General features: G+C 52.7%; 1 protein-coding gene across 1 annotated transcript in view; it reads right to left on the reverse strand.

Annotated features, from left to right (window-relative positions):
* Positions 1-1,635: 1,635 nt before the first annotated feature.
* EFNB3 (ephrin B3) overlaps positions 1,636-21,433 on the reverse strand; it is a 190,107-nt gene continuing 170,309 nt past the window's right edge. Inside the window, exons 3-5 of the mRNA XM_075343210.1 lie at positions 21,235-21,327; positions 3,937-4,035; positions 1,636-2,196 (exon numbers count right to left, since the gene is read on the reverse strand). Coding sequence (XP_075199325.1) covers positions 1,808-2,196; positions 3,937-4,035; positions 21,235-21,327 — 581 coding nt within the window. The 3' untranslated portion in view covers positions 1,636-1,807. The remainder of the gene's footprint in view (positions 2,197-3,936; positions 4,036-21,234; positions 21,328-21,433) is intronic.

The raw sequence follows: 21,433 nt of genomic DNA on the forward strand, positions 1-21,433 counted from the left end.
CCCCCCTAGTCGAGGTGCTATATTTCAACATGTCCCGACGTGCGGGCGCAGTTGGAGCCGTGTATGAATGTGGTGTGGTTTTTTTATGTTTTTTTTTCTTACCCCTCACTCCTTTAGACCTGAAATTTCACTTCACAGCTATACAATAGACAGAAAGGACTCGTGGCGCGTTTCGGTGACCTAAGACATACACAATGATGGTACAAAACCCAAAAAAATAAAATATTTCAGGGGTCATTCCTTTTGCCTACATTCGAAAGGCACCAGGGAGACAAAATCAGTCGTAGGGTCATAAATAGTGATGAACAAGCACAACCATGCTTGGAGGCTCAGTGCTCGAATCAAGCTGGTCGGACTATCAGATCGGCTTGTATCGAGCAGGTCAGACCATCGGATGGGCTCGAATAGAGCAGGTTGGACTCTCATATGGGCTCGAATTGAGCAGGTTGGACTCTTGGATGGGCTCAAATCGAGCAGGTCAGACTCTCAGATGGGCTCGAATCAAGCAGGTCAGACCATCGGATGGGCTCGAATCGAGTAGGTCGGACTCTAAGAGGGGCTCGAATCCTGCAGGTCAGACGGGCTAAAATGGTGCAGGTCGGACTCTGACAGGCTCAAATCGAATTAAGCAGGTCAGACTCCCGGATCGGCTCGGATCGAGCAGGTCGGATTTTCGGCGAGCTCGAATAAAGTAGGTCGGACTCTCGGATGGGCTCGAATTAAGCAGGTTGGACTCTCGCATGGGCTCAAATTGAGCAGGTCGGACTCTCGGATGGGCTCGAATCGAACAGGTTGGACTCTCGGACGGGCTCGAATCGAACAGGTCGGACTCTCGGATGGGCTTGAATCGAGCAGGTCAGACTCTCGAATGGGCTTGTATCGAGCAGGTCAGACTCTCGAATGGGCTCGAATCGAGCAGGTCGGACTCCTGAACGGGCTTGTATCGAGTAGGTCGGACTCTCGGATGGGCTTGAATCGAGCAGGTCAGACTCTCGAATGGGCTCGAATCGAGCAGGTCGGACTCCCGAACGGGCTTGTATCGAGTAGGTCGGACTCTCGGATATGCTCAAATTGAGCAGGTAAGACTCTTGGATGGGCTCGAATTGAGTAGACTCAGACGGGCGCAACTACCAAGTATCGAGTATAATGGAAGTCAATGAAGATCTTCTGTTAAGACGCTTGCGTTCCCCATTGACTTCCATTATACCCCGGAGTGTCTGACCTGCTTGATTCGAGTCCCGAGCACCCGAGAATGGCAGTGCCCGCTCATCACTGGTCGCAAATCTTCAAAATCATATTTCGAAGATAGCAAGTTAAATTTTTAGAGCACACATCGGTAGGTAGGGGACACGGGGGATGGTAAAGGCGATTCTTTAAGGCTTTGGGTTGGAAATTACAAAAAACACACAAAAAAAATCCAATAACAGAGAACGGCGGCCATTTTGTTTGTTGTCCTCGTCTCTGAGCACAATTCGATATATCTTCAGAATGGCCGAACTGGCACTCTTGGTTCCCTGCCACCAACCCCCCCTAGTTTCCCGAGCCAGTGAACGAATTGACCGCTTGCAAGGCTTTTGGATTTTCGGACTGGACCCCTACAGGTGTTCAACCGGACTCGAGATGGCATCATGGGGGAGTACGGGCACGGTGTTTGAACAGCAGGGGCACATTCAGGGCAATACAGGCTTCCCTTTCATAATGTCCTGCACCCCATCTTTTAAATATCCTACGACAAGCCCCCACCCTCCATACAGAACGTAAAAGAAAAAGAAGAAACTATAGGGGTAAGAAGCCGAAAGATGGCGGCTCATACTTTATAATAGATATTGGCCGGACTCTGGCTCGCCATGTCCTGTACAATGTAGACGGGATGTCCATAGTCTCCGCTGACCTTTTCATAGTGAGGACAGAACGCGCCCCCTTCTGAAGGCCGCAGGGGCATAATGATGTCACTGGGCTCGTGCCCGTTGTTGTTGCCCCCTCCTCTCTTCGGGGACGTTATAGACCCTAACGATAAAGGTGGATGCCTAGTGTCACTGTGCTTGGCTTGGCGACGTTTGTGGCACGCCCAACCCACCACTCCGAAGACGAGGAGCAGGAGGACGGCACCACCAGCTGCGCCCGCCACCAGAGGCACGTGGGAGTTAGGGAGCGGACCGTTCTCTCCAGTCTTGGTGGCATTGCCGGACGTGTCTCCTGAGAAGAGCGAAACATGGAGGAAAAGGATTAGTGCAAAGTAAACAAGAAGATCCAAATATGATCTCATCTGCTGGATGACGATATGGATATCATAGTCTCCAATATCGTGGGCTCATTATTACCGTGGGCTCATTATTACCGTGGGCTCATTATGGTGGGCTCATTATTACCGTGGGCTCATTATTACCGTGGGTTCATTATGATGGGCTCATTATTATAATGCTTTTATTATTATTATGGTGGTCCTATTATAAAACAGTGGTAGCATTATTATGATGGCCTCACTATTATCGTATTCTCATGATTATGGTGGTCCTATTATCACAGTGGTCTCATTCTTATGGTGGTCTGATTATTATGGTCAGCTCATTATTACGGTGGTCTCTATTACCACATTCGTTCTGTTAATATGGTACTGTAGTATCATTATTATGGTGGTCCCATTATTATGGTGGGTTCATTATTATGGTGGTTCTATTATTATGGTGGGCTCACTATCATGAAGCGTCCCATAATTATGGTGGTCCTATTATTATAGTTGTCTTATTATAAAGGTGATCCTAACATCATTGTGACGATAGGCTCACTATCATGGAGGTCCCATTATTATGGTGGTCCCATTGTTATGGCGGTCTCATTCTTATGGTGGGCTCACTAACACGGTGTTCCCATTATTATGGTGGTGCCACTATTATGGTGGTCTCATGATTATGGTTGTCTTATTATCAATGTGACGATGGGCTCACTGTCATGGGGGTCCCATTATTATGGTGGTCTCTTGATTATGGTGATCCCATTATTATAGTGATTATTATTATGGTGTTTTCATTATTATGGTGGTCCTATTATTATTGTGCTTTTATTATCAAGGTGGTCCTAATATCACTATAATGGTGAGCTCACTATCATGGTGGTCCCATTATTATGGTGTTCCCATTATTATGGTGGTCCTATTATTATGGTGGTCTCATTATTATGGTGGTCCTATTATTATGATGGTCTCATTATTATGGTGGTCCTATTATTATGGTGGTCTCTTATTATGGTGGTCCTATTATTATGGTGGTCTCTTATTATGGTGGTCTTATTATTATGGTTGTCTTATTATCAAGGTGGTCCTAATCTCATTATGAAGGTGGGCTCACTATTATGGTGGTCCCATTATTATGGTGGTCTCATGACCACGGTAGTCTCTTTTTACGGTGGTCTCCTCGCCTTGTTTCTTCTCATTGCCGCCGGCGTTATCACTTGGATTTAAATAAACTGCTTTAATTAAGTCTAATTAAATAGATGGAATCTGCACTTTAACTGGCGGAACATATTAAATCAGCTGAATGCCACGGGTGGTGGGTGCGGACGGGCGGAGGGGCCGCAGTCTCCTGGAGGATGCAGACATAATAAGTGTCTCATCTCCTCGCTTTCAGCCCCACCGTCTTCCTTCTGTCCAAATTGCCGGCTTTATTAAAGAATATCCTTCAAACTGACAGCTTAGTGGTTCCCTGTCCTGTGCCGCAGAACCAGCCGCGCGCCCTCTCGCCCCACCGCGGTCTCCATCGCCACACAGCCCGTTAACCCTTCAATTCCCTTTCCATTCAAACACTTTCCCATGGATTGGTGTGGGGTGGGAATGGGCATGTCAGGGGATGTCGTGAAGTTGTCTTGGAGCAACCGGTTGGGGTCTGGAAAGACCTCCAACGTAGAAAGATTAATCCGGTCACCTTAGGAGGTGAAACGCACCTGCAAAGTTTGGAGAGTCCAGGTTTGGTACTGATGGAAGGAATCCAGAATCTTTATCCCTTCCTGAAGGTCTGCGCGGATGGTTCACTCCGTCAGCACCTGAGGAAAGCAAGGGGTTAATGAGGCAGTACAAGTGTGACTATGAGAAGAAATGCGGGTGTACCACTTTAAGAGCGGCAGAATGTGGAGTGCAGGATATCACTACAATAGAGACGAAATCTCAGATAATGACTTACAAAAATATGTAAATGCGGTGACTATGCATGTGAATGGGAGGGGACGGCCAATTAAGACCGAGACTCCAGCTGATACCCCTCATCATCTCCAGCGCAACAAGAGGACCCTCATCCTCCGCTCAAGAGTCCGAACAATAACAAAAACCCTCCAGAGTCTCCGCAAATTATTCCACCCTCCAATCTGTGAGGACGGGAGAAGAACGTCTCTACATGAAACCGCGTCCTTCTTATCCAACCCTCGACTCTACTCAGAGCCATCATCTCCAGTCACTGGCCCCATCCTCATCATACCTCCATCATCTCCAGTCACTGGTCACATCCTCATCATACCTCCATCATCCCCAGTCACTGGCCCCATCCTCATCATACCTCCATCATCTCCAGTCACTGGCCCCATCCTCACCATACCTCCATCATCTCCAGTCACTGGCCCCATCCTCATCATACCTCCATCATCCCCAGCCACTGGTCCCATCCTCATCATACCTCCATCATCCCCAGTCACTGGTCCCATCCTCATCATACCTCCATCATCTCCAGTCACTGTCCCCATCCTCATCATACCTCCATCATCCCCAGCCACTGGTCCCATCCTCATCATACCTCCATCATCCCCAGTCACTGGCCCCATCCTCATCATACCTCCATCATCTACAGTCACTGGCCCCATCCTCATCATACCTCCATCATCCCCAGTCACTGGTCCCATCCTCATCATACCTCCATCATCTCCAGTCACTGTCCCCATCCTCATCATACCTCCATCATCCCCAGCCACTGGTCCCATCCTCATCATACCTCCATCATCCCCAGTCACTGGCCCCATCCTCATCATACCTCCATCATCTACAGTCACTGGCCCCATCCTCATCATACCTCCATCATCCCCAGTCACTGGCCCCATCCTCATCATACCTCCATCATCCCCAGTTACTGGCCCCATCCTCATCATACCTCCATCATCCCCAGTCACTGGCCCCATCCTCATCATACCTCCATTGTGGCGCCCCTGACCTGGTCAGGCACCACTGAGTACTGCACCCATGCTGGGGACAGTACAATACAGGTAATCCAGAAGGCTGACCGGGGTGTGGTACACAGGCGCATAGTGATCAGGTCTCACACATGTACCTTTGAGAGGACCCCTGGGGATCCCAGGAGGGGGAAAAGCCTTGACCTCCACTGGAATAGTGGAGGGGGCCAAAAGCCTCCATCTCCTCTCAAGGGGTGTGGTAAGAGAGTCTGGTTGCTAGGTGGCGTAGGCAAGAACAGGAGAGGAGGGGCAGTGAGCCAGTTCAGTGTAGAGTTCAGGGAGCTCGAGTGAGGAGCAGACCCCTGGGGCTGTGCAGTCTGACAGCGCCCGCGCAGTGGCTACCGACGGGGGAGAACGGTCAACTAGGAGTGCTACCCGAAATCCATCTTCAGCTAGAGAGAGAGCAACGGAGTGGGAAGTAAGGAGACTGCTAGAGAGTACCAGGCCCAAACGGGCGGCAGATCCCGATGCGGGGATAGATCCAACTTTCCTTGCTAAACCTGCCGGTGTGGGGCTCTCAAAGCCCACGCCACAACACTACAAAAGCCGCAGCCACGTAGCCACAGTTAGGGCCCATAGTTCGCAGGAGGCAAGCAGCTGGAGTGATCTGGCCCAGGCGACAAGCAAACGGCAACTGAAGGGGAGTGAGGCTTCAGCAACTTCCCTGGGTGACCCCCATAGGGACTCAAAGTCGGGGTTGCCCCAAACCAAAAAGGGCTAAGGAAGGCGAGTTGGTAGTCACCCTCACAAGTCAGCCTGAAGGACACCTGGTTCCCACTTGGTTCATCCTAGCTACGCCCGGGTCACTCACCCTGCCATCAACTGTGAGTAAAAACCCTGAAAGACATCCTGCTTGTGTGGAGTCATTCTGCGCCTTGTAGTTCTACACATCTCCACAGGGCCCTGGGGCTTGCCTCACTCTCAGGAGGCTATTCCAACCGACTGCACCCACCATCAGCCCCAGGCATCCCTTAATCTGCAGTGGCGGTCCCCACTGACCGCAATTCTGAGAGTGGCGTCACGACAAGAAGAAGATCTCCTACCTGTGACCAGAACCAGCTGCGTGGAGTCCCTGAAGGTAATGCACCGACACAACACCTGTGGGGCTTCACATCTGGCGTCACGAACAGGATAAGGACTAGACCTGTTTAGACAGGTGACCATGTGCCTGGGCGGTCCGCTTGAAAAATTGGAAGCGCCGCCATATTGCCACCATGAAAAGCGCGCCGAAAAACAACAGCAGCCCGCGCTGGAAGAAGTTACCGCCCACGAAGAGGTGTGGCTACCCAGAGATCCCCTGCAGAGTTCTGACCTCGCTTGTGAAGAGAGCGGAAGCGTCCAGAGACGGCGGAACGGAAAAGGGGCCAGCAGCTTGTTGTTAGAGAAGATGGCGTCTGAACACAGAGACCCAGAGCCAGGCTCCGCTGCCTGGTGGTGTCGGGAGCTTGCCGAGTTCTGCGATCAACTGGAAGCCAGGGTCGGAAGGCTGATTAGAGAAGGGCAGGCGGAGTTTCTGTGGATGACCGCGGCGGTTCAGGCCTATGAGGGGAGAGCCGCGCGCCGAGTGCCAGATCGGGCGGTGACGACTCAGACCCCGATGCTGCTACCGATGGGTGAGTCCAGTGTTACCCCTGCCAGCGCGAGTGCCCCGACCCCTGCTGCCACGCCCGCAGTCCCTGAGGAGGCGCCCGGCGCGGCGACGCTGAGCCAGGCCGCAACCACGCCAGGTGCGGCCCGCCAAGCCCAGGCCGCCGCAGCGATGCCCTGCTCGGCCCACCAAGACCCGGTCCCTGCAGCGATGCCCTGCCCGGCCCGCAAAGAACCGGCTGCCACCGCGACCCTCATCCGCGCTGCAGGTGTGACGCTGACCCAGGCCGCCACCATGCTAGGCCCGGCCCGCCGAGACCCCACCGCAGCAGCAACGCTCGTCCGCGCCGCAAGTGAGGTGCTGAACCAGGCCGCAGCCACGCCAGGTGCGGCCCGCCAAGCTCCGATCGCTGCAGCGACGCCCAGCCCAGCCTGCACAGATCCCATCGCAGCTGCGACGCCGATCCAGGCCGCCGCCATGCAGGGCGCGGCCCGCCAAGACCAGGCCGCCGCCATGTCGGGCGCGGCCCGCCAAGACCAGGCCGCCGCCATGTCAGGCGCGGCCCGCCAAGACAAGTATGTACCTCTGTTTACCCCGGCCCGCAAGGCCAGAGCAGACACCGCTCCCCAGTCCAAGGAAGTCCCTGCTAGGAAGCCCACGCTGGGGGAGGACCCCGCATACTGGCAGCTGAAGGCTGACCTGGAGGCCAAGTTCCCACAGGAGATGGTGGATCAGTACATGCTCCCTCCACACACCCCCAAGAGGATTCCGACAACTCCTGCAGCAACCACGCCAAAGAGTTCCCCGTCTGGGTCTGCTGAAGAAAGCCCATCCCCAGCACTGCCACCGAAGGAGTGCTCAGAAGAACTAAGGGGGAGAGGAAGCCAAGAGGCTGAGGAGCTGACCCCGGAGATACCAGCAGTGGATCCATGCCCAGAGCCGGAGATGTTGCCATATTCCCGCTGGGATGAAGAAGACCTGACACCGTCTGCTGAAGAAGATTTGCCTAAAAGCCTCACCTGGGAGCTTGTAAGCTGTACCTCGCAGAATCCAGCCCGCAAGACACGGCGCCGTAGCAGAACCCAGTTTTCCCCTGCACCGCCATCCCCAGAGCAGAGAGAAGTCACGGCCAGAGACCTAGAAGAAAAGCGGTTCCTGAGAAGAGCCAAAGCTCAGGTCAGAGGACCCCTTTGTAGAGGAGTTGTGGAAGACTTTAACTTGAAGAGCGGATATGGTTTTATAGTGGCACCAGGTATGAAAGAGGGCATTTTTGTCAACAGAAGAGACGTTAGAGCCCATTTGCCCAGAGGACATCCTGGAAGAAACCTAAGAATGGGAGACACAGTGCAATTTACCATGCATCAAGGAGAAAGAGGCTGGTATGCGCTTGATGTTATACCATGTCCTAAAGAAAAAGCAACAGACACAGAAGAAGAAAGGAAAGACAGAGATAAAGAAAGAAAAGACAAAGAACCTACTGACGAGACTACCACAGATGAGGAAAAAGGTCAAGGAAGCAACAGGTGCCGCAGCCCTACAGGCCCAAGCCCTGGTGAGGAGGAGTCTGCATAAAGTTCATGTAAAGTAAAGCAAGTTACCAGTTTGACAAGTTCGAAAAGTTTGGTTTGCAACGTTACTGTTTAAGCATGTGCCCACATAAACTGATGTGAGAAATGAACCTTAAGGCTATGAACTGGCTATAGCCACAAACTCTCGCAGTGTAAATAGTTACACCAGAGGCACCACCACCAGAGCCAGCCTGTTTAGGGGCTTGGCTCGTCTGCAACCAGGGAGCACGTCCGTATATAGGGCCTTGGCTCACCTGCAACCAGAGAGCACGCCTGTTTATGGGGCCTGGCTCTCCACCACAAAGAGGGTACCTGGTCAGCACCAACTGTGGAGGCCGCCTCTACATCCTGCCAGAAGAGGCTGAAGGCGCGGCTCCACCAGGCCAGGTATACCCTGAAACCACCAGCCCATGAAAGCCGCCTCTACATCCTGCCAGAAGTGGCTGAAGGCGCGGCCAACGGGAGAGGCAGATTGGAGGAAAGGTCTGGGGAAACGGATGGCCCAGACCTGGTTACCAAAAGGACCGGTGACCTGCCTCCTGAGAGGGTTTTGGGTGGGTTAACGGACTTGTGGGTGGAGGGTGGTGATGTATGGTACCTGGTGGTCTTAAAAATGTTTTATATGTTTTAATGTTTTATGCATTTTAAAATGTTGTCTTGCAGCCCGAGGACGTGCTGGTGATAACTAAGGGGGAATGTGGCGCCCCTGACCTGGTCAGGCACCACTGAGTACTGCACCCATGCTGGGGACAGTACAATACAGGTAATCCCGAAGGCTGACCGGGGTGTGGTACACAGGCGCATAGTGATCAGGTCTCACACATGTACCTTTGAGAGGACCCCTGGGGATCCCAGGAGGGGGAAAAGCCTTGACCTCCACTGGAATAGTGGAGGGGGCCAAAAGCCTCCATCTCCTCTCAAGGGGTGTGGTAAGAGAGTCTGGTTGCTAGGTGGCGTAGGCAAGAACAGGAGAGGAGGGGCAGTGAGCCAGTTCAGTGTAGAGTTCAGGGAGCTCGAGTGAGGAGCAGACCCCTGGGGCTGTGCAGTCTGACAGCGCCCGCGCAGTGGCTACCGACGGGGGAGAACGGTCAACTAGGAGTGCTACCCGAAATCCATCTTCAGCTAGAGAGAGAGCAACGGAGTGGGAAGTAAGGAGACTGCTAGAGAGTACCAGGCCCAAACGGGCGGCAGATCCCGATGCGGGGATAGATCCAACTTTCCTTGCTAAACCTGCCGGTGTGGGGCTCTCAAAGCCCACGCCACAACACCACAAAAGCCGCAGCCACGTAGCCACAGTTAGGGCCCATAGTTCGCAGGAGGCAAGCAGCTGGAGTGATCTGGCCCAGGCGACAAGCAAACGGCAACTGAAGGGGAGTGAGGCTTCAGCAACTTCCCTGGGTGACCCCCATAGGGACTCAAAGTCGGGGTTGCCCCAAACCAAAAAGGGCTAAGGAAGGCGAGTTGGTAGTCACCCTCACAAGTCAGCCTGAAGGACACCTGGTTCCCACTTGGTTCATCCTAGCTACGCCCGGGTCACTCACCCTGCCATCAACTGTGAGTAAAAACCCTGAAAGACATCCTGCTTGTGTGGAGTCATTCTGCGCCTTGTAGTTCTACACATCTCCACAGGGCCCTGGGGCTTGCCTCACTCTCAGGAGGCTATTCCAACCGACTGCACCCACCATCAGCCCCAGGCATCCCTTAATCTGCACTGGCGGTCCCCACTGACCGCAATTCTGAGAGTGGCGTCACGACAAATAGAAGATCTCCTACCTGTGACCAGAACCAGCTGCGTGGAGTCCCTGAAGGTAATGCACCGACACAACACCTGTGGGGCTTCACACCATCATCCCCAGTCACTGGCCCCATCCTCATCATACCTCCATCATTCCCAGTCACTGGTCTTATCCTCACCATACTTCCATCATCCCCAGTCACTGGCCCCATCCACATCATACCTCCATCATCCCCAGTCACTGGCCCCATCCTCATCATACCTCCATCATCTCCAGTCACTGGCCCCATCCTCATCATACCTCCATCATCCCCAGTCACAGGCCCCATCCTCATCATACCTCCATCATTCCCAGTCACTGGTCCCATCCTCATCATACCTCCATCATCTCCAGTCACTGGCCCCATCCTCATCATACCTCCATCATCCCCAGTCACTGGTCCCATCCTCATCATACCTCCATCATCTCCAGTCACTGGCCCCATCCTCATCATACCTCCATCATCCCCAGTCACTGGTCCCATCCTCATCATACCTCCATCATCTCCAGTCACTGGTCTCATCCTCATCATACCTCCATCATCCCCAGTCACTGGCCCCATCCTCATCATACCTCCATCATCTCCAGTCACTGGCCCCATCCTCATCATACCTCCATCATCCCCAGTCACTGGCCCCATCCTCATCATACCTCCATCATCTCCAGTCACTGGCCCCATCCTCATCATACCTCCATCATCCCCAGTCACTGGTCCCATCCTCATCATACCTCCATCATCTCCAGTCACTGTCCCCATCCTCATCATACCTCCATCATCTCCAGCCACTGGTCCCATCCTCATCATACCTCCATCATCCCCAGCCACTGGTCCCATCCTCATCATACCTCCATCATCCCCAGTCACTGGCCCCATCCTCATCATACCTCCATCATCTCCAGTCACTGGCCCCATCCTCATCATACCTCCATCATCCCCAGTCACTGGTCCCATCCTCATCATACCTCCATCATCTCCAGTCACTGTCCCCATCCTCATCATACCTCCATCATCCCCAGCCACTGGTCCCATCCTCATCATACCTCCATCATCCCCAGTCACTGGCCCCATCCTCATCATACCTCCATCATCTCCAGTCACTGTCCCCATCCTCATCATACCTCCATCATCCCCAGCCACTGGTCTCATCCTCACCATACCTCCATCATCCCCAGTCACTGGCCCCATCCTCATCATACCTCCATCATCTCCAGTCACTGGTCCTATCCTCATCATACCTCCATCATCTCCAGTCACTGGTCACATCCTCATCATACCTCCATCATCCCCAGTCACTGGCCCCATCCTCATCATACCTCCATCATCCCCAGTCACTGGCCCCATCCTCATCATACCTCCATCATCCCCAGTCACTGGCCCCATCCTCATCATACCTCCATCATCCCGTCACTGGCCCCATCCTCATCATACCTCCATCATCTCCAGTCACTGGTCCTATCCTCATCATACCTCCATCATCCCCAGTCACTGGCCCCATCCTCATCATACCTACATCATCTCCAGTCACTGGCCCCATCCTCATCATACCTCCATCATCCCCAGTCACTGGCCCCATCCTCATCATACCTCCATCATCCCCAGTGACTGGCCCCATCCTCATCATACCTCCATCATCCCCAGTCACTGGCCCCATCCTCATCATACCTTCATCATCCCCAGTCACTGGCCCCATCCTCATCATACCTCCATCATCCCCAGTCACTGGCCCCATCCTCATCATACCTCCATCATCTCCAGTCACTGGCCCCATCCTCATCATACCTCCATCATCCCCAGTCACTGGTCCCATCCTCATCATACCTCCATCATCTCCAGTCACTGTCCCCATCCTCATCATACCTCCATCATCTCCAGCCACTGGTCCCATCCTCATCATACCTCCATCATCCCCAGCCACTGGTCCCATCCTCATCATACCTCCATCATCCCCAGTCACTGGCCCCATCCTCATCATACCTCCATCATCTCCAGTCACTGGCCCCATCCTCATCATACCTCCATCATCCCCAGTCACTGGTCCCATCCTCATCATACCTCCATCATCTCCAGTCACTGTCCCCATCCTCATCATACCTCCATCATCCCCAGCCACTGGTCCCATCCTCATCATACCTCCATCATCCCCAGTCACTGGCCCCATCCTCATCATACCTCCATCATCTCCAGTCACTGTCCCCATCCTCATCATACCTCCATCATCCCCAGCCACTGGTCTCATCCTCACCATACCTCCATCATCCCCAGTCACTGGCCCCATCCTCATCATACCTCCATCATCTCCAGTCACTGGTCCTATCCTCATCATACCTCCATCATCTCCAGTCACTGGTCACATCCTCATCATACCTCCATCATCCCCAGTCACTGGCCCCATCCTCATCATACCTCCATCATCCCCAGTCACTGGCCCCATCCTCATCATACCTCCATCATCCCCAGTCACTGGCCCCATCCTCATCATACCTCCATCATCCCGTCACTGGCCCCATCCTCATCATACCTCCATCATCTCCAGTCACTGGTCCTATCCTCATCATACCTCCATCATCCCCAGTCACTGGCCCCATCCTCATCATACCTACATCATCTCCAGTCACTGGCCCCATCCTCATCATACCTCCATCATCTCCAGTCACTGGCCCCATCCTCATCATACCTCCATCATCCCCAGTCACTGGCCCCATCCTCATCATACCTACATCATCTCCAGTCACTGGCCCCATCCTCATCATACCTCCATCATCTGCAGTCACTGGCCCCATCCTCATCATACCTCCATCATCCCCAGTCACTGGCCCCATCCTCATCATACCTCCATCATCCCCAGTGACTGGCCCCATCCTCATCATACCTCCATCATCCCCAGTCACTGGCCCCATCCTCATCATACCTTCATCATCCCCAGTCACTGGCCCCATCCTCATCATACCTCCATCATCTCCAGTCACTGGCCCCATCCTCATCATACCTCCATCATCCCCAGTCACTGGCCCCATCCTCATCATACCTCCATCATCTCCAGTCACTGGCCCCATCCTCATCATACCTCCATCATCCCCAGTCACTGGTCCCATCCTCATCATACCTCCATCATCTCCAGTCACTGTCCCCATCCTCATCATACCTCCATCATCCCCAGCCACTGGTCCCATCCTCATCATACCTCCATCATCCCCAGTCACTGGCCCCATCCTCATCATACCTCCATCATCTCCAGTCACTGGCCCCATCCTCATCATACCTCCATCATCTCCAGCCACTGGTCCCATCCTCATCATACCTCCATCATCCCCAGTCACTGGCCCCATCCTCATCATACCTCCATCATCTCCAGTCACTGTCCCCATCCTCATCATACCTCCATCATCCCCAGCCACTGGTCTCATCCTCACCATACCTCCATCATCCCCAGTCACTGGCCCCATCCTCATCATACCTCCATCATCTCCAGTCACTGGTCCTATCCTCATCATACCTCCATCATCTCCAGTCACTGGTCACATCCTCATCATACCTCCATCATCCCCAGTCACTGGCCCCATCCTCATCATACCTCCATCATCCACAGTCACTGGCCCCATCCTCATCATACCTCCATCATCCCCAGTCACTGGCCCCATCCTCATCATACCTCCATCATCCCCAGTCACTGGCCCCATCCTCATCATACCTCCATCATCCCCAGTCACTGGTCTCATCCTCATCGTACCTCCATCATCCCCAGTCACTGGCCCCATCCTCATCATACCTCCATCATCCCCAGTCACTGGTCTCATCCTCATCATACCTCCATCATCCCGTCACTGGCCCCATCCTCATCATACCTCCATCATCTCCAGTCACTGGTCCTATCCTCATCATACCTCCATCATCCCCAGTGACTGGCCCCATCCTCATCATACCTACATCATCTCCAGTCACTGGCCCCATCCTCATCATACCTCCATCATCTCCAGTCACTGGCCCCATCCTCATCATACCTCCATCATCCCCAGTCACTGGCCCCATCCTCATCATACCTACATCATCTCCAGTCACTGGCCCCATCCTCATCATACCTCCATCATCTGCAGTCACTGGCCCCATCCTCATCATACCTCCATCATCCCCAGTCACTGGCCCCATCCTCATCATACCTTCATCATCCCCAGTCACTGGCCCCATCCTCATCATACCTCCATCATCCCCAGTCACTGGCCCCATCCTCATCATACCTACATCATCTCCAGTCACTGGCCCCATCCTCATCATACCTCCATCATCTGCAGTCACTGGCCCCATCCTCATCATACCTCCATCATCCCCAGTCACTGGCCCCATCCTCATCATACCTTCATCATCCCCAGTCACTGGCCCCATCCTCATCATACCTCCATCATCCCCAGTCACTGGCCCCATCCTGATCATACCTCCATCATCTCCAGTCACTGGTCTCATCCTCATCATACCTCCATCATCCCCAGTCACTGGTCCTATCCTCATCATACCTCCATCATCTCCAGTCACTGGCCCCATCCTCATCATACCTCCATCATCTCCAGTCACTGGTCCCATCCTCATCATACCTCCATCATCCCCAGTCACTGGTCCTATCCTCATCATACCTCCATCATCTCCAGTCACTGGTCCCATCCTCATCATACCTCCATCATCTCCAGTCACTGGTCCCATCCTCATCATACCTCCATCATCACCAGTCACTGGCCCCATCCTCATCATACCTCCATCATCTCCAGTCACTGGCCCCATCCTCATCATACCTCCATCATCCCCAGTCACTGGCCCCATCCTCATCATACCTCCATCATCCCCAGTCACTGGCCCCATCCACATCATACCTCCATCATCTACAGTCACTGACCCCATCCTCATCATACCTCCATCATCCCCAGTCACTGGCCCCATCCTCATCATACCTCCATCATCCCCAGTCACTGGCCCCATCCTCATCATACCTCCATCATCCCCAGTCACTGGCCCCATCCTCATCATACCTCCATCATCCCCAGTCACTGGTCCTATCCTCATCATACCTCCATCATCCCCAGTTACTGGCCCCATCCTCATCATACCTCCATCATCCCCAGTCACTGGTCTCATACTCATCATACCTCCATCATCTCCAGTCACTGGCCCCATCCTCATCATACCTCCATCATCTCCAGTCACTGGCCCCATCCTCATCATACCTCCATCATCCCCAGTCACTGGCCCCATCCTCATCATACCTCCATCATCCCCAGTCACTGGTCCTATCCTCATCATACCTCCATCATCCCCAGTCACTGGTCTCATCCTCATCATACCTCCATCATCCCCAGTCACTGGCCCCATCCTCATCATACCTCCATCATCCCCAGTCACTGGTCCTATCCTCATCATACCTCCATCATCCCCAGCCACTGGCCCCATCCTCATCATACCTCCATCATCCCCAGTCACTGGTCTCATCCTCATCATATCTCCATCATCTCCAGTCACTGGTCCTATCCTCATCATACCTCCATCATCCCCAGTCACTGGTCCTATCCTCATCATACCTCCATCATCCCCAGTCACTGGCCCCATCCTCATCATACCTCCATCATTTCCAGTCACTGGCCCCATCCTCATCATACCTCCATCATCCCCAGTCACTGGCCCCATCCTCATCATACCTCCATCATCTCCAGTCACTGGTCCTATCCTCATCATACCTCCATCATCCCCAGTCACTGGCCCCATCCTCATCATACCTCCATCATCCCCAGTCACTGGCCCCATCCTCATCATACCTCCATCATCTCCAGTCACTGGTCCTATCCTCATCATACCTCCATCATCCCCAGTCACTGGCCCCATCCTCATCATACCTCTATCATCCCCAGTCACTGGCCCCATCCTCATCATACCTCCATCATCCCCAGTCAATGGCCCCATCCACATCATACCTCCATCATCCCCAGTCACTGGCCTCATCCTCATCATACCTCTATCATCTCCAGTCACTGGTCCTATCCTCATCATACCTCCATCATCCCCAGTCACTGGCCCCATCCTCATCATACCTCCATCATCCCCAGTCACTGGCCCCATCCTCATCATACCTCTATCATCTCCAGTCACTGGTCCTATCCTCATCATACCTCCATCATCCCCAGTCACTGGCCCCATCCTCATCATACCTCCATCATCTCCAGTCACTGGACCTATCCTCATCATACCTCCATCATCCCCAGTCACTGGCCCCATCCTCATCATACCTCTATCATCCCCAGTCACTGGCCCCATCCTCATCATACCTCCATCATCCCCAGTCACTGGCCCCATCCACATCATACCTCCATCATCCCCAGTCACTGGCCCCATCCTCATCATACCTCTATCATCTCCAGTCACTGGTCCTATCCTCATCATACCTCCATCATCCCCAGTCACTGGCCCCATCCTCATTGTACCTCCATCATCCCCAGTCACTGGTCCCATCCTCACCATACCTCCATCATCCCCAGTCACTGGTCCCATCCTCATCATACCTCTATCATCTCCAGTCACTGGTCCTATCCTCATCATACCTCCATCATTTCCAGTCACTGGTCTCATCCTCATCATACCTCCATCATCTCCAGTCACTGGTCCCATCCTCATCATACCTCCATCATCCCCAGTCACTGGTCCCATCCTCATCATACCTCTATCATCTCCAGTCACTGGTCCTATCCTCATCATACCTCCATCATTTCCAGTCACTGGTCTCATCCTCATCATACCTCCATCATCTCCAGTCACTGGCCCCATCCTCATCATACCTCCATCATCTCCAGTCACTGGCCCCATCCTCATTATGCCTCCATCATCCCCAGTTACTGGCCCCATCCTCATCATACCTCCATCATCTCCAGTCACTGGTCCCATCCTCATCATACCTTCACCATCTCCAGTCACTGGTCTCATCCTCATCATACCTCCATCATCTCCAGTCACTGGTCCCATCCTCATCATACCTCCATCATCCCCAGTCACTGGCCCCATCCTCATTATGCCTCCATCATCCCCAGTTACTGGCCCCATCCTCATCATACCTCCATCATCTCCAGTCACTGGTCCCATCCTCATCATACCTTCACCATCTCCAGTCACTGGCCCCATCCTCATCATACCTCCATCATCACCAGTCAGTTGTCCCATCCTCATCATACCTCCATCATCCCCAGTCACTGGTCCCATCCTCATCATACCTCCATCATCTCCAGTCACTGGTCTCATCCTCATCATACCTCCATCATACCCAGTCACTGGTCCCATCCTCATCATACCTCCATCATCCCCAGTCACTGGTCCCATCCTCATCATACCTCCATCATCCCCAGTCACTGGTCCCATCCTCATCATACCTCCATTATCTCCAGTCACTGGCCCCATCCACATCATACCTCCATCATCCCCAGTCACTGGCCCCATCCTCATCATACCTCCATCATCTGCAGTCACTGGCCCCATCCTCATCATACCTCCATCATTTCCAGTCACTGGTCCCATCCTCATCATACCTCCATCATCCCCAGTCACTGGTCCTATCCTCATCATACCTCCATCATCCCCAGTCACTGGCCCCATCCTCATCATACCTCCATCATCCCCAGTTACTGGCCCCATCCTCACCATACCTCCATCATCTCCAGTCATTGGCCCCATCCTCATCATACCTCCATCATCCCCAGTCACTGGCCCCATCCTTATCATACCTCCATCATCCCCAGTCACTGGCCCCATCCTCATCATACCTCCATCATCCCCAGTCACTGGCCCCATCCTCATCATACCTCCATCATCTCCAGTCACTGGCCCCATCCTCATCATACCTCCATCATCCCCAGTCACTGGCCCCATCCTCATCATACCTCCATCATCCCCAGTCACTGGCCCCATCCTCATCATACCTCCATCATCCCCAGTCACTGGTCCCATCCTCATCATACCTCCATCATCACCAGTCACTGGACCCATCCACATCATACCTCCATCATTTCCAGTCACTGGCTCCATCCTCATCATACCTCCATAATCCCCAGTCACTGGCCCCATCCTCATCATACCTCCATCATCTCCATTCACTGGTCTCATCCTCATCATACCTCCATCAACCCCAGTCACTGGCCCCATCCTCATCATACCTCCATCATCTCCAGTCACTGGTCCCATCCTCATCATACCTCCATCAACCCCAGTCACTGGCCCCATCCTCATCATACCTCCATCATCCCCAGTCACTGGTCCCATCCTCATCATACCTCCATCATCACCAGTCACTGGCCCCATCCTCATCATACCTCCATCATCCCCAGTCACTGGTCCCATCCTCATCATACCTCCATCATCCCCAGTCACTGGTCTCATCCTCATCATACCTCCATCATCCCCAGTCACTGGCCCCATCCTCATAATACCTCCATCATCCCCAGTCACTGGTCCCATCCTCACCATACCTCCATCATCACCAGTCACTGGCCCCATCCACATCATACCTCCATCATACCCAGTCACTGGCCCCATCCTCATCATACCTCCATCATCCCCAGTCACTGGTCCCATCCTCACCATACCTCCATCATTTCCAGTCACTGGTCCCATCTTCATCATACCTCCATCATCCCCAGTCACTGGTCCCATCCTCACCATACCTCCATCATCCCCAGTCACTGGTCTAATCCTCATCATACCTCTATCATCCCCAGTCACTGGTCTCATCCTCATTATACCTCCATCATCCCCAGTCACTGGTCCCATCCTCACCATACCTCCATCATCCCCAGTCACTGGCCCCATCCTCATCATACCTCCATCATCCCCAGTCACTGGCCCCATCCTCATCATACCTCCATCATCCCCAGTCACTGGCCCCATCCTCATCATACCTCCATCATCCCCAGTCACTGGTCTCATCCTCATCGTACCTCCATCATACCCAGTCACTAGTCTCATCCTCACCATACCTCCATCATCTGCAGTCACTGGCCCCATCCTCATCATACCTCCATCATCTCCAGTCACTGGTTCCAATCTCATCATACCTCCATCATCCCCAGTCACTGGCCCCATCCTCATCATACCTCCATCATCTCCAGTCACTGGTCCCATCCACATCATACTTCCATCATTTCCAGTCAATGGTCTCATCCTCATCATACCTCCATCATCTCCAGTCACTGGTCCCATCCTCATCATACCTCCATCATTTCCAGTCACTGGTCTCATCCTCACCATACCTCCATCATCCCCAGTCACTGGTCTCATCCTCACCATACCTCCATCATCTCCAGTCACTGGTCTCATCCTTACCATACCTCCATCATCCCCAGTCACTGATCTCATCCTCACCATACCTCCATCATCTCCAGTCACTGGCCCCATCCTCATCATACCTCCATCATCCCCAGTAACTGGCCCCATCCTCATCATACCTCCATCATCCCCAGTCACTGGCCCCATCCACATCATACCTCCATCATACCCAGTCACTGGCCCCATCCTCATCATACCTCCATCATCCCCCATCCCCAGTCACTGGCCCCATCCTCATCATACCTCCATCATCCCCAGTCACTGGTCTCATCCTCACCATACCTCCATCATCTCCAGTCACTGGTCTCATCCTCATCATACCTCCATCATCTCCAGTCGCTGGTCTCATCCTCACCATACCTCCATCATTTCCAGTCACTGGTCTTATCCTCATCATACCTTCACCATCTCCAGTTACTGGTCCCATCCTCATCATACCACCATTATTTCCAGTCACTGGTCTCATCCTCATCTTACCTTCATCCTCTTCAGTTACTGACCCCATCCTCATCATACCACCATCATTTCCAGTCACTGGTCTCATCCTCATCATACCTCCATCATCCCCAGTCACTGGCCCCATCCTCATCATACCTCCATCATCCCCAGTCACTGGCCCCATCCACATCATACCTCCACCATCCCCAGTCACTGGCCCCATCCTCATCATACCACCATCATTTCCAGTCACTGGTCTCATCCTCATCATACCTTCACCATTTCCAGTCACTGGTACCATCTTCATCTTACCTTCACCATCCCCAGGTTCTGGCCCCATCCTCATCATACCTCCATCATTTCCAGTCTCTGGTCCCATCCTCATCATACCTTCATCATCTCCAGTCACTGGTCACATCCTCATCATACCTTCATCATCTCCAGCCACTGGTCTCATCCTCATCATACCTCCATCATCCCCAGTCACTGGCCCCATCCTCATCATACCTCCATCATCCCCAGTCACTGGCCCCATCCTCATCATACCTTCATCATCTCCAGTTACTGGTCTCATCCTCATCATACTTCCATTATCTCCAGTCACTGGTCTCACCCTCATCATACCTTTATCATTGACAGTCACTGGCCCAAACCTCATCATACCTCCTTCATCAACAGTAATTTGACCCATACTTGTTTTACCAACTTCACACCCAGTCACTGGTCCCATTATCATCATACCTCCATCATCTCCAGTCACTGGCCCCATCCATATCATAACGTCATGATCGACAGTAATTGTACCTATCCTTGTTTTATCAACTTCACCACCAGTCAGTGGCCCCATCCTCATCATACCACCATCATCTCCAGTCACTGGTCCCATCCTCATCATACCTCAATCATCTCCAGTCACTGGTCCCATCCTCATCATACCTCCATCATCTACCGTCACTGGTCCCATCCTCATCATACCACCATCATCTCCAGTCACTCAATTTATAAACTCCAGCCATTGTTCCCATTTCTATAATAGCTCCATCATCCACAGTCACTGTTCAGTCACCATCATGGACTTGGACATTTGTTCTTCACCTCCCTTTATTTCAGCCATACTTTCATGACTTTTCTTTCAAACAGCATTGATTCCTACGTGTTTTTAGAAGCAGTTCCATGTGGTTTTACCTTCCATCTTTCCTACTATTTCAGATAATGTCCTCCTAGTCGAACTACTGGCACTTGGGACAATTATTTTTTTTGCCTCCAGTACTTCATTGGCCTTATGGCTTGACACATTTTCTCTTGTGGTGGAATACTTACTCTGTCCAACTTTTAAAGTGACCTTCATGCCTTTGGTCTGACATACACCACCGCTGAGATTCTCCAACCCTTCGAGGGTACCATCCGAGGTGGCTGAAAAGAGATGTTCACAGTGGTTACAAGAGGTAGAGTGGACGAAAATAGGTCATGTGTTTGATATCATCATTCAACATCATTGCATATAGAGACTCTTTAATAC

The sequence above is a fragment of the Anomaloglossus baeobatrachus genome, chromosome 4 (genome assembly GCF_048569485.1).
Source record: "Anomaloglossus baeobatrachus isolate aAnoBae1 chromosome 4, aAnoBae1.hap1, whole genome shotgun sequence".
Taxonomy (NCBI): Eukaryota; Metazoa; Chordata; class Amphibia; order Anura; family Aromobatidae; genus Anomaloglossus; species Anomaloglossus baeobatrachus.